Source organism: Pholcus phalangioides, unplaced genomic scaffold, assembly GCF_987345545.1.
Source record: "Pholcus phalangioides strain wild (caught in Gottingen) unplaced genomic scaffold, Ppha-v1.0 ptg000009l_1, whole genome shotgun sequence".
In the NCBI taxonomy this organism is placed as follows: Eukaryota; Metazoa; Arthropoda; class Arachnida; order Araneae; family Pholcidae; genus Pholcus; species Pholcus phalangioides.
Window position 1 is genome coordinate 58,527,160 of NW_028301602.1, and position 15,797 is coordinate 58,542,956.

The 15,797-nt window shown below is 34.3% G+C and overlaps 1 protein-coding gene across 1 annotated transcript; it reads left to right on the top strand.

Moving 5' to 3' along the window:
• The first annotated feature begins 2,013 nt into the window (after window positions 1-2,013).
• LOC149083388 (uncharacterized protein KIAA0930 homolog) lies at window positions 2,014-14,302 on the top strand. Its single transcript, XM_089236659.1, has 11 exons — window positions 2,014-2,258; window positions 3,695-3,846; window positions 5,566-5,667; window positions 8,165-8,242; window positions 8,357-8,458; window positions 8,877-9,017; window positions 9,850-10,053; window positions 10,285-10,453; window positions 10,862-11,011; window positions 12,211-12,274; window positions 12,409-14,302. Exons 1-10 carry the CDS (start codon window positions 2,147-2,149, stop codon window positions 12,249-12,251), a joined length of 1,251 nt encoding a protein of 416 aa, XP_089092785.1. The 5' UTR covers window positions 2,014-2,146; the 3' UTR covers window positions 12,252-12,274; window positions 12,409-14,302.
• The last annotated feature ends 1,495 nt before the right edge of the window (window positions 14,303-15,797 follow it).

Consider the following 15,797-nt stretch of genomic DNA (forward strand, 5'->3'; position numbering starts at 1 on the left):
TTATACCCTAGTTAGTGATGCCAGTGCCGCAACTAGATACTTTTTTTCTGCCGGGAGCAGAAAAAAAGATAGCATTCGGTGCCTCCTTCCCGTCCAGTACCACGACCACCTAGATCAGTGGTTCTCAACCTTTGGAAGCCCGCGGCCCGGTTTCATTCATTTTAATAAGTGGAAGGCCCGGTCAAACACATGATTAACGGAATGAATGGGGGAAAAGGAAACGGCAGATCAGTCGCATCCCGGTATGAATGATGTCACGGCCCAGTACCGGGCCGCGGCCCGGTGGTTGAGAAACACTGACCTAGATAACTAGATATAGGAGGTCGTGCCAGTACCCGGGGCACTAGACACTCCTTCTCCCCCCCCCCCCCCCTAGCTGTGGCCATGAGTGATGCTCACGATAATTTATTATTTCTGTAAAAAGAAAACTGGTTCGTCTTACATTTTTTTTTTTTTTAATTACCGTGGAAAATTTTAATACTCGCTCTATCTTAATCCGGATCAAGTAAGTAATTTTTTTATTTAATCCGGCTTGAGCAAATATCTTTGGTAATTCACTGAAAAATCCGCTCTTTAAATGCTGTTTATATTTTACGTAATATACGAACACTTGCCAATTGCTTATTATTCATGTGCCTTTTAAAAGCAATACTCATTCGAAAAATTATAAAAATGTGATTGAACTTTAGTTAAACTTTAAAAATATGCACTTATTCTGGAATTCTTCAATTTTATATATTTGTGTGCATTAACACTGAAAAAGGTCAAAACTTGCAAATGCATATGCACGTATGCATTTGCGTATAATCCGGTATAATCTCTAGTTATAAAAAAGTTATTCGAACTTGCCCGATAAGTTGTCAATAAAGAGAAGAATAAATATTATTTATATTCAAAATATTGTTTGGCCGAGGCCTATACAAGAGGTTGCGGTGATGGGATTTGACATAGGCGATTGATGCTACATACAAAATCAGAGATTGAAGTACAGTCTACAGAATTTGATGGAAGATTGTTCCAATCAATAATTGTACGCGAGAAAAAACTAAATTTGAAGCAATCTGTGGATGCAAAAAAAAAAAGGTTTCAATTTTTGGGAGTGATTGAGTCATTGGAAAAATGTGAAGATTTGATTGGAATGAGGGTAGTGTGAATGTTTGCTAATGGCATAGTACATAGCTGTTTGTGAAGTATAGAGCCGGCATAATCTGCAAAAAGTATTACGTCGCTCCTATAATTGTGAAGCTCATTTAATGCTACCGTCCATTGGTTATTTTTTTCCACTCAGAATTTCCGACTTGGTGGAAAGGCGGAGGGGGGGGGGGTAGGATGATGACGTCTTGGACTTGAAATGTCTTGATATTTTGACACACATGTCTAGCACAGACATTAGGAGTTGGGGAAAAAAATAATACTAATAAAGATCCGTCTCCCCTCGCTTTTAATGAATTGTGCCCACTCTCTGGTCAGTTTTATTACTTCGCGCCTACAGCGGGAGGGGGGGGGGAGTTATTTCTATACCCTCAAATTTTTTAAAAAATCTTTTGGGATATTTTTTTCGTCGAGGAGTGTTGTCTTTTCTATGTTATCCTCGGGCAAGTTGGGCCATGGTTAGAATAGCATTTGCCCTGCTTGGAGGCAACTTGGATTAGTCAGGGAATTTTGAGGTGTGGATCGACGTGTGTAAAAATGTGTGAGGAAAAAGACACTCTTACCAGTGAATAGACATATGTTTCAGATTGAAAAAAAAAAATTCCCCTGAAAAAAAAAAGGAAATTATTTTGGGAACCTGAAAAGGAGAACTAAAGGACGAATTTTCCGAAACGTAGGAGGACGCTCCGAATGATACCAAAAAGAAGGACGATTGGTAATTCAGGTTTTGTGTAATGCTTTTTACGTGTAGTGCTGCCATCTGCCATCAACCTTTCTAACCATGAGTGGGAATGTGATGATTGAAGATTTTATTGTTGCAGCAGTTGACGTAACTGTCGGTAGATGGCAGCAATCAGCGCTCTTGTTTACAAAATGAAGTCCGTCCTTCAGGAAGCTTATCAATCAGCTGACCGCGGTTGAAAGACCCGTGAAGCCAAGGTTGCCGTGACATGTTCAATTGAGTTTTGACCGTGGTGTTTTTTTTGAACGAGTTATGGCGTTCGCGTCAGCCTTACCCGAGGATCGTGTCCCCACCGTCTTAGAAGAGATGGTGGCCGAAATTAAATACCATAGGAGCCGAGAAATTCGTCGGTACTCATCCGAAGGTGCGTTTTCATTCCCCCCCCCCCATCAATACATCATTAAAGATTCATCGTAGATGCTTGCATGATGGATGATGGCTCATCAGCAGCTGCGATGAGTCATCATCATCCCTGAGAAGTTTCCCAGCTGTCTTTTATTTACCAATAACGCAAAATAGCTAAAGTCCATCCCGTTTCTAAAATATGTAAAAATGATCATTCGATATATATTTATATAGGTCATAAATTTGCATGATTTAAAAAAAAGATTTGGGTGGTTCGATAACGTAAACGTAAGTATGACTCAAGGGGGGCCTAGCAAAGCACCTATGATCCCACATGCAAGGGGAGTGTCAATAATTTTTTTGTTTAAAATATTGCATTCAGTAAAATCCCAGCTCTGCTGTAGAATTTAATTCAGTTGAACCCGCTTATAACAAATATGTCCCTTGAATTTTATGCAGTTTTTCTTTGCTATTTTGATTGCTTGTAGCAGGAGTTCTTAACCTATGGGTTGTGTGTGCAGGTGCTTCCAAGATGGGTCATTCAATTCTCTAACTATGAGTCACAGCCAAGGCAGTCTTAAGAGCATCTCGGGCCAAGAGATTTTGATTTTTCTGAGACCCTACCAGAGAAATTTACATATATGCTCCTCGAAAATTTCAGCTACACCTCATTTTTTGTGAGGCCCCTGGGCCCATGCATTAAGATGGCACTGGTCACAACCCAAAATTTATTTACAGGTTCTTCCGAGATGAGTTGTGCAAATCCACTCACAGTGTGGGATTCTTGAAGTATGGGTCGCATACCAATCTTGATTCGTTGGGGTTTCCGAGATGGGTCATACAAATCCACTTACAGTCCTGTTATTAAGTGCACTTATTCCATATCTGGTTTCACTAATTTCAAATAACAAGCACTCCCATGGACTGTAAAACTAATCTAAAAAAGGTTAAGAACCCTTGACTTATAGAAATATATATGTGTTATGTAAATAGCAATAAAAGTAACTGTGCTATTCAATTTTGACAAACTCCCTCAAATCAAATCCTCTCCCTCGAAATATATAACTTCATTATATCGAAATTTCCTTATAAAGGAATTCCAGATTATTGCATTCTTACATAAACTTACTTGGTCAAATCAGAAAAGTTTTTGTTGAAACTAGATTTTCTTTATAACAGTATTTGTAAGACGGGAATCAACTGTATTAGTTGTTTTGTGATGTATGTTTTTATGTTGGGTTGCTGTATTTCAATTATATTTTGATATATTAAAAAATATGGGCATCTTTTCTTCAGTTACCTCGTTAGGTAATTTATGTTTGTATAACTAATTTGGGGAATATGCATGTTATAAAATTTTCAACTGGTTCTTCAATCAAACACTGTTATTTTCTCATTGAGTTGTTCCTAATCTTATCTACAAACACCTAATTACAATACATCACAATTTTTCAGATTCTGGATTTGTTCTCGTTAATCCAGCATTTTGGACTGATCTTTTCATACGAAATTTCTTATATTACTCAAATGATGAAGTCAGAGATGATTTACTTTTTTTTGTGAGAAAATATCAGAAAAAAACCTCGAGGTATATACCACAATTTGAGGTATGTCTATTATTATTTTTTATCCAATTCAATTCATAGTTTTTTTCTCTGCACGATTCATCATGTGGACCCCGCTATCTGAAAAATTTGTAAATTTTGACCCTAAGAGAGGTGTGCCACCCTTTTTAACTTTAGGCACCACTAGTTTCATGTCTTTAAATCACAATGAATAAAATATTCAGAATGTACTGAAAATGATGCCACTCAAATAATGTCACTTTAAAACAAAATGAAATGTACTGTGAAGGGAGAAAAAATATTGAACACAAAAATGTCTTAAGAAAAGCGATAAGAATCAGTCAAAGCAACACCCACTTTTCAAAAAATTCATCCAGCTTCAACACAAACGGAAAATTAAAACGATGTGATTTGCTATATGGTGGAAAAGTGTTCTTGAATTCTATTGAGATTTTTTTTCTTATAATTAGCTGAATCTTTGATCTTGAAGTTTTTTTTTAACTTTTAAAACAAGTGGCCCACTGATTGGTGCTCTTGTCTTTATAAAAAATTTGTAGTTCAATAAGTTTACCCACAGCATTGCCTCAAAGTCAAACTTTTGTGTCACACTTGAGACCCATTCACCTGTGTTCAGTGATTTAGTAGTTAATTTGTCAATTTCTCAAAAAGTGTCCACTCATTAAGTGGATTTACTAAACACTGATCAGATAATTTTCATAGGAAGCCCACTTGTGCATGCACATAGGTCTGCTTAACCGCGGAAAAAAGAATCTGGTTTATTTTTTAAACAACTAAATCACTTTCCCACTAAATGTCATGTAAATGGCTCTTATCAACTGCATACATTTTGAAGTACTTGACAACTTAAAATTTAGTTAAATCCGCTAAATCCCTCAATTCGTGTAAATGGGCCTTTGCTCCCGTTGACCCTAATCCGAATTCACTAATATGCTGTCAGAGACCAATAAAAGGTGACATTATAAGCCAGGCGACATTGAAAGTGATGGCGTTGTACTCAGATCTTACTGTACTGTCTGTCTGCCATGTCTGACTCAGATCTAAGTTTTGGTTAAAAATTTATTAAAAAATTCAGTTTAAAAAATCATATCTAAAAACTTTGAAGGATTATATATAGAAATAATTACTTTACAATCCATTAAAATTTTTTTAGAGAAAAATACTACAGTAAAACCTCTCTTTTGTGGACACTGGTGGGTCAAAAAAGTTTGTCTGCAAAATAGGGGTGACCATTAATCAGGGAATGAGGGTGATCATTTGAAATGCATACAATTTTATTATACAAGGGGGAATTATTTGGGTGTAAAAGAGAGGTGACCGCATCTGTGGGGTGTTCGTTAAAAGGGGCTTTACTGTATTTGTTGATATTTGTTTTTCACTAATTTTGATTGATGTTTTTATGACAAATAGTAAAGGATACTTCTGTTGATCAGCCGTTTTACATCTAAATAGTCTGTAGCTAGAAATGGTCATCATTCATTGATTAAATTATTGAATGAATGGCAGTGCCGTCTTAAGAGCTTCATGGGTCCCTGGGCTAAGATATTTCTGAAGCCCTACCTGGCAAATTCTTAAAAATTTCAACTGGTTCTCATTTTTGTGAGCACCCCACTTCTGTTGAGGCCCCAAGTCATGCCCATGTGGGGCTCCATGCATTAAGACGGCACTGATGAATGGTTACAATAACAAGAATTACTCTGCTTTTCTTGTTAGTTATTTCACCTTTTTCTTTTCTTCGGCCAGACAGCGATTGAAGTTTTCAGAAAAGATTCAAAAAGACTTCCGGTTGGTGATCCTGATATTGATTGGGAAGAGACTGTGTACCTGAATCTTATACTACAGCATGTATGCCATTTTTATCAAATTTGTATTTTCTGGTTTTTTTTGTGTTGATCTAGCTCAGTGTTGCTCAACCTTCAGTTCCGGGAGGAGTGGGGGGGGGGGGAAGGAGAGACAAGGATTTCTAGCTGATACCAAAATATTTTGCCAGCTGCTTCATAATTTTACATAACAAAGTACTAACTTGCCTTAGTTGTCCATCGGGTCTGCAAATTATTTACCCAGTTTTTTGCATTCCAGGAAATTACAATAATTTTCACAGGTGCAAAAAAAGTTGAACACCAATCTAGTTCACAGTAGTATTTCAGACTTATTTGTCATATCTTTCTGATCGCCCCCGTTATTTTTCCATAAAATGTTTTCTCTGTGCTACTTTTCCTAAGCTAACCCATGTGATCTTGTACTGGCAGGCCCGTCATTTCAACTTTTACCAGGGTGAGGGCACAAAAACATGTAATCATTGTGTGTGTACATATATATTTGCATATACCGTATATACTTGTGTATAATCCAACCCTAAAAAATCCATGCATTTTGGAGAAAGAAATCTTATAATTTCATGCTAAATGAATAGCTTGCGGAAATTTACAATAGAAAATGATTCAAACTTTTTAATCCATTTCTTCTGAGTCTTCAAGCGTAATCCATCAGATCATCATAGGAGTTCGGCATTTTCGTTTTTATCCTCATCTAGGCTGTCATTGCCATTGTCACTTTCAAAGAGGATATCATCTTCAGTTCCATCCATCGCATTGCTGATGCAATACTTTTTGAAGGATCAGTGGAAACAGAATTCCACGCCTCATGTACCCATTGGCACACTAGGCCAATGTCAGGTTTCTTCAAGGCACCGCTTTTTATAGTTTCTTTATCATCAGAACTCGTCCATTCAATCCACAAATTTTTCAAATAGTCTCTGAAAGGCATGTTGATGCTCACATCTAAAGGCTGTACAATTGACGTTAGCCCACCTGGTATCAAAGCCAATGATGTTTTCGATTTCTTTGCCTCGGCTGTGACATTATCGGTTCTGTGAGCTTTCACTGCTACAAAAATGACAATTGATTGCGGGGGGTCGATATTTTCTCATCAAAAGCTGACCCCAATATAAGCCGACCCCCCCCCCCTCCCCCACTGGAGGAACAAATTTTTCCACAAAAAAAACTTGGCCAAAGTCTGAAATTGGCCTATTCACAGTGGGGCTGGCCAATGGCAAATTGGCCAATTTTGTTAAATATTGACGCGGCCAATATCCAAAATTCAGACATTGGCTGACCAGTTTGCAAAGTGGCTGGTAATCCCTAGCCAAAGTCAGATAACAAAAGAAATGATTCTGGATCCTCATCGATTTTTTTGTGCTAATTATGTTTACCTTAGTTATGGCAACCCATCAAGCCGCAGTCATGATGCGGTAATAATTTTTTCCTCCAAAATTTGACAAAAAAAAGCTGTTTATATAATTATTTTTATAGTTTTTCTCTCAAATTTCACTTTTTTTTCTCCTTACATAGTGCTAATGCAATGCAGCTGCCATGTATACAATAGACATTTATCCCACGTTGGCGATTAAAAAAATGGATTTACCTCCTAGTGGGCCATCTTACATCAGCACATTGAGCTTTGGCCATGGATATCCAGCCACTCTGGGAAATGGCTGGCCAAAGTCTGAATCATTTCTGCAATTCAGACCTGGCCAATGTGTTCGCTGTGGGGCCAGCAACTTTGAGAATTGGTCACACTTCAGGGTTGGGCAGTAACATATATATATATATACCATTTCTATTGTATTTTTTAAAGCGGGGAAGGCACGGAACCGTCCCATGAGTGATAGCATTTCCTTTGGGAAACACTGATCTAACATTGATTTTTATACATTGATCAGAAAATTTCTTAACTTACAAATTGTAAATAATTATGTGTGGCTAAATTCTTTAACCTTTTAAGCGACATTGATGAGACATTTCTCCTCGTTAAAAACCTCTTATTTTAGCATTTACAAGCCAGATACATTATAAAGTTGATTTCTCAATGGAACACTTTTCCCATGTACCTGCTGAAAATCGAAAGAAAGCCTATTTCATTAAAAAGAATGTGACATTTTATGGAGGGGGGTTCAGTGATTTCTGCTGTGCTGCTTACAGGGTTAATAATTAATATTTATCTAAATTTTATTTCACAAAAAAGAAAATATTTTATGAAATTTATTGAGCTAAAAGTGAAAAAGTGATCCTTATTAGCAAGGCTAAAAATAAAAGGGATCGAGTTGATGTACAAGCTCATAAACATCATGAGATCTGTTCTTAAAAATGCTTCTAGGGGATCTATGGATGCCTGAACTCCTGCTGTAAATGTTACCTAAGATCCTATTCTGGATTTCCATTCATTTGAATCAAAATTTGCACTCATGTTATGAATAGAAAAAATCAATGCTATTTCATTTGCTAAAAGTTATCCAGTAACTCTAGATTAGTTTTTGCTAATAAATTCAATTCTTTGTTTCAAGTTTGACTATACATTAACATGCGCTGTTTGTACAAGGACAAGTCACAAAGATTTCCAGGTTTTAAGGAGAAAATCACATGTAAGTTTTTTGACATTTATTACTGTTTTATTTCTTACAACTTACTGTGATTTCTTTATAGAGCATTAGATAAATTTCTTTATTAACTTAAAAAAAAATTGTTTTATTTTACAGAGAGTTTATGCTTCTCCAAGTCGAAGGAGTATGGAGTGTAAAGGAGAAATGGAGGAGATAAGCTATCCACATATATTCTTCACTGTAGATAATTATGATGAGGTAATGCTGATGCTTAATCTTAGGAACCACTGATTTAAGAACTGACACATTTTAATAAACACTGGTCCTAAACACTATACAAACATCTTTCCTTCCCATTCAGAAACTTTGGTTTTCTGATCAGTTCATGAACAAGCATTGACTGTATTTAAATCTGTGCATCGTAAACTATATTTCATTGAGTATTTCAACAAATGAATTACTGTATTTTCTTTTAGTTTTTTCTCATTTTACATGGAACATGGGTAATCTATATGTTTCACCAAAAATTTAACCAAAATGATTAAAGAAAAATTTAATATAAAAATGTTTGCAAATGCTTTCATTATATCTTTATTCAAAAAAAAAGAAGAAAAAACCTTTCATGAATGAATATTCATGAAATTAACCATTCAAAAATGCCATAATTATTTTTCAGGTATTTGAGGACATAGTTGTGCACGATGGAGAAATGATGTGTGTTGAGCTTGTGGCAGCTGATAAAGAAGGTGGTTTCCAAGGGGTTATATTTCTGAGATCCATACATTATGATGCTGTGAAAAGAGTTTATGATGCTAAGGTGATTTTTGCAATAAGCTATTACTCATTACCATTTTATTAATTCAAAATTCAGTCATTTTGCCATGTTTATCAATGATTTCATTTGTTTGGTGCTCTTGAAAAAATTTGTTTCCTCCATTGAGGATGAAATCTTTCAATCTTTTTCTTTCTACAAAATATGATAAACCTTCTATTTGTTCATCTTTTATGCTGAAGACCCCAATAGTTAACCTATTGGGACTTTTAATACTTCAACTTTTAACAAGTGCATCTTGTTTAAATACATTTTTGAAATGTATTTATTATATTTTTAGGCCATTGCAAATTTGCAAATCAGAAATCTATATTACATAAAACAGTATATCAAACATCTTTTGAAACTGTAATCATATTATGCATAGCATCAATAAAATAGTCTGACTTTTGTATAATGTCTACTTTATTTAATTTCACCCCATCTAATAACATTAGTTTTTAAGGGTCTGTAGCAGCAGCAAAATTGTCAGACTGGGCTTGTTATTAAGCTTATGAAATGATTTTCATTTTGGTTTCCAGTAGTGATGTTGTGCCAAGGTCTGGCTGTATTGTATGCATTACTTATTTTCCACTTCCTCTCAATGTTTTTGTAGAAACTTTTAGTTTCTGTGTTTTAGAATTTGAAATGTTGTAGATGCAACACACATAGATTGAAAAAATGTTTCAAGTTTTTGCTAAATTTCCTGTAACATACAAAAAAAAAAGGTTTTTCTAAAACAATTTCTTATTCTCTAAAGTACTGTTCAGTTCAGTCATAAGAAATATTTCTGAATAAATATTGCATAACATATATTTAACAAAAATTGAATTTCCAGGCTAGCCTATCAACTCGAGTTGCCCAGAAAGTGTCCATGGGATGGTATCAAGGTCAACAGAGAATGGAATTCGTCAGAATGCGAGGACCTCATGGCAAAGGGCATGCACAGATTGCAGTGTCTCGTGAAAAAGGTTCTGGTGTTGAAACTCCATCTTCTGAACCTGGATATTCAATCACGGATTGTGATTGGGAAGAACAAGAAGTATGTGTAATTTTAACTGTTGTTTTATTTGTTCATCATCAAGATCTTCATTTTAAATACAATTTGAATTATAATCTGAAAATGAAGGTTGCTGCTCTCATAGTAATGAGTGGATCCAATAGCATGTGATGAATTACTTGGATCTGAGAAATTATGTAGAAATTAAAACATGGAATTACGCTTGTAGGTTCTTCCAGTTTATTTAACAACTCTTTTTTTTCCCCCTTGCAGGATAGTCCATATATGCAGCGTAGAATGTCAGATCCTAGCTCAAATTTAAATAACTACATTAGGAGTTGGAGAAGCCATCAAGACATAAAAAAAGCTCAGTCAGAAAGTGAAGGTGTCGATTATTATTCAAATGGCATTACCGAAATAGAAGCTGGCGATCTTAGAGATGGTATATAGCCAATATTCAGTTTTTTCCCTTAAATTCACCAAATTACATTTACCCATTTCATTAGATCAAATTAGATCTAGATGCATACTGAATATGTAAGAAAGTAGTTTTATGTTAAAACTAAACCCAATCCCAAATCTCATAAACAAAAGTCCTCAACTAATTTGCTCTTAATTTAATTGTTTTAAAACCTGATAAATGTGCATAATTGTTTTATATTGGTAACATAATGAAAACACTTTTTTTCTTCAGTATTTTTATTGCACGCGAAACATGTCAACTATCTTAATTTTAAAGCAGATTCCACTATGAATATAAACTATATTGAGGGGAAAAATATTTATTTAATTAATTTTTGGTGTAAAGTTTTTATATTTCTCAAGCATTTATTCTCTTTTATTCAAACAGAACTTGATGACACAACATACAATCGATTGTGGACTATAAGAGGTTTCGGACAGGCATACCATTTCTGGAAAGAATACAGGAGAGCCAGTTCACCTGCTCTTCATGCTTATCTAACTTATGTGACACTGCCATGGCATCATATAATTGGAGGTATTAATTATCACATATATATATTCAATTTTGTGTGGCAAGAATAAGTATTCATGTAAATTAATTTTTTATTGTTCAAGAATTTTTTGATTTCTATAAAATACTTCATTTATTTATTTTATTTTTTAATATCTAAAAGTTTTCTTTTTCACTTGGTATATGTCTTGGTTTATGTCTAAGTCCACCTCAAGCAGAAATAAAAGGGAGGCAAAAAAACATTGAGTAAAAATCATGTTATAATTTCAAAATTAATAAACATATTTCAAAAATGACAACTTATTTGAAAAGAGCAATGACGTAATAATTTAATATGATAAGACCTGGTGAGGGGAGAGCAACAAAGTTTTCAATGGCAAAGAATGTTAAGTTAATACTGTAGCAGAACTTACATGAATTCATGGTTAGGTTCAACAATAATTAATTCCAAAGCAGGAAGCCAGTTTGGAGAACTGTGAAATCAAATTAGAGCTCGCTATCAACGCCATTTAACATTAAAAACTGTCATCAGTCTATTTGTCTTGTTGAGAGATTTACATCTTAACCGGGTAGCATGAGTAAGGGTTTTTTTGGTTTTTTTTCAAACTGAGCACAACTCAGGTCTATCACCATGGGCAATTTACTACCTAGTGAGTTGTGCTGGAAGTGTAAGTATGTGTACCTAACAGTCTAGTGTTGTGCATGATTTTTTAGTACTGCTATCTATATCTCAGAAGTGAAGTGAGTGAAGTGTAATGACTGAATATTTGTACTGTTTGTAGGACTGTTGCTCTCTGTGGCGAGACTTTTTAACGGGGAGATCGGCTCGAATTTGTGCCTTGAAGTTGGGAACCACAGAAAATCAACTTCAGCCGACCACCACTGTGGTGACGGTGGGGCTCTAACCCGGGTCCCCACGATGCGAGTCTGTCACTATGACCACTCGAACACCGCAGCGGCCATGAGTAAGGGCTACTGCCCCTTATCCAATGGACTTGTCTTTTCAATCCCCATGTGAAATTCTTTACTCTTTCAGTGGCTGAATTCATGATTGTTATTTTCCTGGATAGCAACATTTTTGCCTGAGCGATGATTTCAAAATAGCCCTGACGGTTTTTTCTTCAATTTCTAGAAATATATTTGGATTATTTTTTTGTTTTACTTAATTATAAATGATAAGTAGGCTTATTTGTCTCAATATTGATTTTTTTTATATTTTCCAGACCTTCTGAATTTGAAAGAGCAACCTGTTCTGACTTTCTAATGTGCTAAAGCTTGGGAAAAGAAGTAAGTATTAATTAAAAGGATGGGATTGAAATTCCTTTATTAGTACAATATAATTATTTGTTTGTTATGTGAGCAATGATATATCCTTAAAAACATATTTTCCCTTTATATATTTTGTATTTATTTCTTTATAGATGAATTTACTCATGTGCAGATGGATTCCCCCCCCCCCCCCCAAGTTGAAAAAAAAAATTTAGATTATTCAAATAAATTGCTTGTCTTTGAAGAACAAGCATATATTTTCAATGGACATTTTTATATGAAAAAAAAATTGAAACAAGAGTATTTTCGCTATTTCATAATGTTAGCGTATGTTGTACAGTTCCCATGTTTATATATGTATGTGTCCATATCTCATTGGCAATTGTGAGGTTTTATCGCAAAATCTAATACAAAAGTACCTGCCAACTAAATCATGTAAAAATTATGAGAAATTTAAACATGTTAACTTCAAGTTATCCACAATGTTATATGCTAGGTTCTTATATACTGATGCCACATTTTTTGGTGTAACATTTCTAATGCTCTGAACCTTATAATAGTATTATTTCTCATTGATGAGGGTGAACAAAATAACTATTCAAAGAATTTCTTGTGTGTTCACGGTTTCGTATAAAAAATACTTGGTACAGATTTTGAAGACTTTCTCTTTCCACTTCAATTTCTTAAGTGTTTTTTTTAGTTCCATGTCTTTCTATGTCAAAGATTTTTGTGATATTGATAGAATCACACTATTTGTAGACAAATTAATGACATTTAGATGTAAAACTTTGTGGGTGCATATTTTTATAATATTTTAGCACACAGCACAAACTCTTCTGAGCAGTCAACTATTAAGCTGGTTCAAATAGATTGAAGAAAATGGTTTGAATATTTGCGTACACATAAAAGAATACTAGCATTACTTATTTTACACTGATAATAATTGTACGAAAGGTGTTGTCACTTTATATTTATTGTCTTCATATGTGTGTACTAAGATTGTATAGCAGTGACAGATTTTCTTGGTTGTTTTTTTTTTTTTTGTATGTTTGTTTGTTCGTAAAACACAGTTCATTTCAATTGTTAAAAATGCATTCATTATCTTGGTGCCACTAATTTAAACGTCCTACAAAAGTATTTGTTGTATATATGATAATTTATTTGAGATGTTTGTGATATTTTTCATTCAATTATTTTTATGTCTATTTAGTGCGAAAATGTTATGTTTGAGTTGCATTTTAATGGACTCTTTAAATTGTTTACTTTTATATTTGAGAATTTTATGTGATAAATGTCTCCAGTTTATGTCTCCCTCTAGAAAAGATGTAAACTTTGTGTTTTTGTTTCATTCTTATTAGTATATATGTGATGACAATTTTATTTGTAGGAACAATGTTTTAAATTTCTATGAGTATAGAGTCTACTAGTGTACTTCTTGACACCAGGCTGTTACCATTACTTTGTACTTTCATTACATTGGAAAGATTTTTTTTTTCCTTTTCATTTTTTTCTTTTTCCTTTGCCCTTGTCTTATCTGGATAACATTGTCAGCTGTGATTCACTACTCAGGTGAAAATAGAGTACTGACTGTGCGCAATGAAATTTCCACACACACCATGTGTGCTTTATTCTAAGGGCCACCTCACATGGGGATACTCAAATCGAACTCGAGTAACCTCATCTTGAGAGTTGGGTTAACTTCAACGAGTCAAGTTGCTCGTTCTCCCTCACATGGTGCTATCAATCAATAAATATATAAAAGCCCAGAAAAATTAATAAAAACAATGCTGTGCTTAGTTCACCTACTTATTTCCCTGCACTTTATGAACCGGGGTAGGAAAAAATCAAATTTTTAGTGATTCTAGCAGTTATGAAGTTGATATTTTGTTATAATCATAAATAATTATCATCCTACACTATTATTTCTGCAAAAAAGGGAAAAATAAAGAAAATTATGGGTACATCCATACACTGAAAATAACACTATTCGTTATGTATCATTCATCATACACTATTCATTGCAGCGAATGGAATCAAATTCCTCACATTCTATAGAATTAGAGAAAAGGTCTTTTCTCTAATTCTATAGAAAATTCTAAAGACTGGAATATATGAATCAGCTGATTGCCTGTGAGCCCTGATGTGTGACTGCTAATAAATAGTAATCCTTAAGGTAAGTCAAATTCATGTAAATATCCATTATTTTGAGGGAGTTGTAGTTCTAAAAGATGAGGAAGCTTTACTTCCTAAAGAGCTGATTATGCTGCTACCATATCGAGAGAAAAACAAAGTGTTTATTTCAGAGGATACCATATACTCCCACATGCATGTGTGTGCATGACCTATATTTATATTACACGCATTCCATTCAAGAGGGATTTGGGGTTAGGGTTGCATCAGAGAACATTTCTGTAGAAAATACAAGTTATATAAAATATAACTGTGTTTATATATATTGTTGTAAAATTCAGCGCCAGGTTACTCCTAGTATAATCTCAACTGAGAGACAAAAATATGAAGAAATATTTCAAAAGTTGTTACTTTTGTTGCATTCGACTGGCATTGTGTTGCCAGTGACTCTGTCACGTAGGATATTTTGCTGCTAATACAGCAATATCCTTGTGTGAAGAGCTCCATAGAGATATATATGTTCTATCCTCTGGATACAATTAAACTTTAATTGCCATTTAATTTAAGTTTTCATTAACAATTAACTTAGTTAACAAGTTATTAACAATTAACTTTACAATTTAACTATTTCCTTTGAAGTCACACTTGCCACCTTAGCTCAGTGGGTGTGGTCTCCAAGCTGCGGCATGATGTCACTGCTCTGATACTTTTTAGTACATGCTGAATTCATGTGGCTTATTTCACTATTTTAAGTGAGTGAGTGATTTCTTATTCATGAGGTTTTTTGTCAGTTCTGTGTTAGTTTGGTGATTCTTTATATTAATTAGTGATAAACAAATATAAATTGGTGTGCAATTGCCAGGCTGATCGTGATGCTTGGATACTATAGGGCCCATGAAAGATGTTCTTGAAGATTGAATCATAAAAAGTGACTGGCACACCACTCTCTGACGAGGCAATATGTCAGGAAGAGCAAATTAGTGGAAGTATATATAGAGGGTGTACAGTGAACAAATGCCCCACATGTTACAGGATAGAACTATTTTCCATTGTTTTCCCCGATTCTTGGGGGGTATCTTCCCCTCTGAATTCACACAATCAATGCTTTTAAAAGTTACACCTTATTCAAATGAGAAATCAAAAAGACTACTAAAAATTATCAGAAAGCTCAGAAGATAATTGAAATTATCTGTCTCGAGTTGGCTTTCACACTCAACCCAATAAAATTCAATGTTTGTATTTCAACTGAAATGGATTCAAGAAAAGTATTCTTAGTGAAAGTTACCTCATAAAAAAATAACATCTCTTGCTTTTTGAATTTTTAAATGGTTGAAAGAAGCTAACCAATGAATATGCAGATATTAATGATAATATATGAAAAGATAATTTTGAAAATGATTCAGTAAAATGG